Source organism: Penaeus vannamei, chromosome 3 (genome assembly GCF_042767895.1).
Source record: "Penaeus vannamei isolate JL-2024 chromosome 3, ASM4276789v1, whole genome shotgun sequence".
Taxonomy (NCBI): Eukaryota; Metazoa; Arthropoda; class Malacostraca; order Decapoda; family Penaeidae; genus Penaeus; species Penaeus vannamei.
In genome coordinates, this window is record NC_091551.1 from 45685882 (window position 1) to 45688381 (window position 2500).

Consider the following 2500-nt stretch of genomic DNA (forward strand, 5'->3'; position numbering starts at 1 on the left):
TTCGGTTGTACCCGGTGGTCGCGCAGGCTTGGGGAGGGAGAGCGGAGAGGGAGAGGGTAAGTATCGAGTCGTGAATGGGGTTATAGTGAAGGAGGTGGTGAGGGATGTGGTGACTCGTGAAATAAATGGATGTTTGTGAATGATGAGCAATGAGGTGAAGAATAATGGGTGAATGTAGTGATGAGTAATGAATGAGATGTTGTAATGTGTATATACATGCATACATATATGTGTGTGTGTATTTATATATATATATATATATATATATATATATATATATATATAGAGAGAGAGAGAGAGAGAGAGAGAGAGAGAGAGAGAGAGAGAGAGAGAGAGAGAGATAGACATATAGATAGATATAGATATATAGATAGATAGATAGATGTATCTATATCGTATCTATCTATATCTATCTATCTATCTATCTATATATATAATATATATACATATGGATATATTTATATGTATATATACATATGCATTTATATTATATATATATATATATATATATATATATATATATATATATATATATATATGTGTGTGTGTGTGTGTGTGTGTGTGTGTGTGTGTGTGTATGTGTGTGTGTGAGTGAGTGAGTGAGTGTGAGTGTGTGTGTGTGTGTGTGTGTGTGTGTGTGTGTGTGTGTGTGTGTGTGTGTGTGTGTGTGTGTGTGTGTGTGTGTGTGTGTGTGTGTGTGTGTGTGTATCGTATTTATCTATTTATCTATCTATATATCTATCTATATATCTATCTATCTATATATATGTATACATATATATATGTATACATACAATATATATATATATATACATATATATGTATACAATATATATATATACATATATATACTATGCATATACATATATGTATTACTTACCTCTTCTCTACAATTTAATTCATCTCCGAATAAAACTGTTACAGAAAAATTGCTCTTGATGAATGGACCACTTTCCCACAGACGACGCAATTAGTTTGATTGTACATGGAAGTAAGTCCTATGAATCCTTCCGATAAGGTCGAAAATTCCGTCTTTAACTGCCTCCAGACTGAGCAGCGTGCTGGCCTGAGATAATTACATGAATGATTCCCAAATTATAGATAAGGAAAGCGACCAACCGACCACGTAATTGTTTCTGTCTCGATCAATACGGCAATCGTGCAACTTTGTCGACATTTGTCTGCACGTGTTTTGCATGTTGTGTTGTGCTGTAGCTATAATGCTGCGTTCGGAACTGCTCGTCTTGCTCGTTCAGACATCTTGTCCAGGACCAGCAGGATAAGAGGGCCGCGTTCGGAACCTCCAAGACTCTTTCTGCCCAAAATGCAACCGCCTCGAATGTAAACATTCATTTTTTTTTTTTATCATACCGGTGTCTTTATTTTACACGCTGCATAGGTTTTGTAACTCCTTTGATGCATGTTTAACTTACCTGCAACTGACAAACACAAAAATATCCTTTGATAACACCAATAAAGGGTCATAAAATTACCCACCAATATCTTGTGGTTACCTGCAACTGTCAATGTTTACATATAAAATCTATTGTGACGTCATCTCGTCCTGCTCGCCCACCTTCGCAGGAGGGCGAGTTGGACGAGCTAGACTACTTGTCCGGGACGAGATAGTGCAGGTTCCGAACGGTCAAAACATCTCGTCCAACTGTTCTGGACGAGACAGACGAGCAGTTCCGAACGTAGCATAAAAGTAATAGCTATAATGATGATGTTTGTAGATTTAAGCTATAGAAACCTCCACGATCGATGGTATGGTATGTTATTTCTGTCTCAGGCACTATATATCACCGGGTCTGTCAAAGATCATACCTATCTATGGGCACGTGGACAATACTGATTCCAGACGTGATGTAGTTTTGTCAACTTTTCTATAACAAAAAAGTCAAAACACCCAATTCTTTTTATTCTTATTTTTCTACCGCCTGTCAGAGGTTTTCAGAAATAAAATGAATAAACCAAGGAATAGAATAATTGTGGCCAAATGATCATAATAATGACAATATTATGGCAACAATAATAATAATGATGATGGTGATGGTGATACTCTTACTATTGCTACTACTAGTAGTAATGATAATGCTAATAATGATAATGATGATAACAACAATAAGAGCTATAAAAATAGAAAGTATGATAAAATGACAATAACATTGATAATAATGATAATAACTACAACGACAATAAAACAACAACAAAAACAAAATGAAAAGAACAATTATCTTTGTTCATATCATTTATTTGTCTTCGTGATCCCGCTCTCGACTAGAAGCGAGAAAATAGGAACACAGCTTATAGGGGGTCAATGGACGTGTCAACCACCTAAAGAAACGGGAGAGAGAGTAACACTAATGGACTATTGGCTGATCCTATAAGGGTAATATTACGGTAGGTCCTTGGGAAAGGTGCTAGGACGCAATAGATGAATGAAAGGAGTTGGGACGGAACAGATGAATGAAAGGAGTTGCGATGCAATAGATGAATG

General features: G+C 36.1%; 1 protein-coding gene across 1 annotated transcript in view; it reads right to left on the reverse strand.

The window, feature by feature from the left end:
- The window catches only part of LOC113820148 (probable G-protein coupled receptor B0563.6), a 6047-nt gene extending 4698 nt beyond the window's left edge, over positions 1 to 1349 (reverse strand). Inside the window, exons 1-2 of the mRNA XM_070116466.1 lie at positions 1153 to 1349; positions 1 to 27 (exon numbers count right to left, since the gene is read on the reverse strand). The exon at positions 1 to 27 is cut by the window's left edge and continues 144 nt beyond it. Of these exons, the coding sequence (XP_069972567.1) occupies positions 1 to 27; positions 1153 to 1349 (224 nt within the window). The remainder of the gene's footprint in view (positions 28 to 1152) is intronic.
- Between the last annotated feature and the right edge of the window lie 1151 nt (positions 1350 to 2500).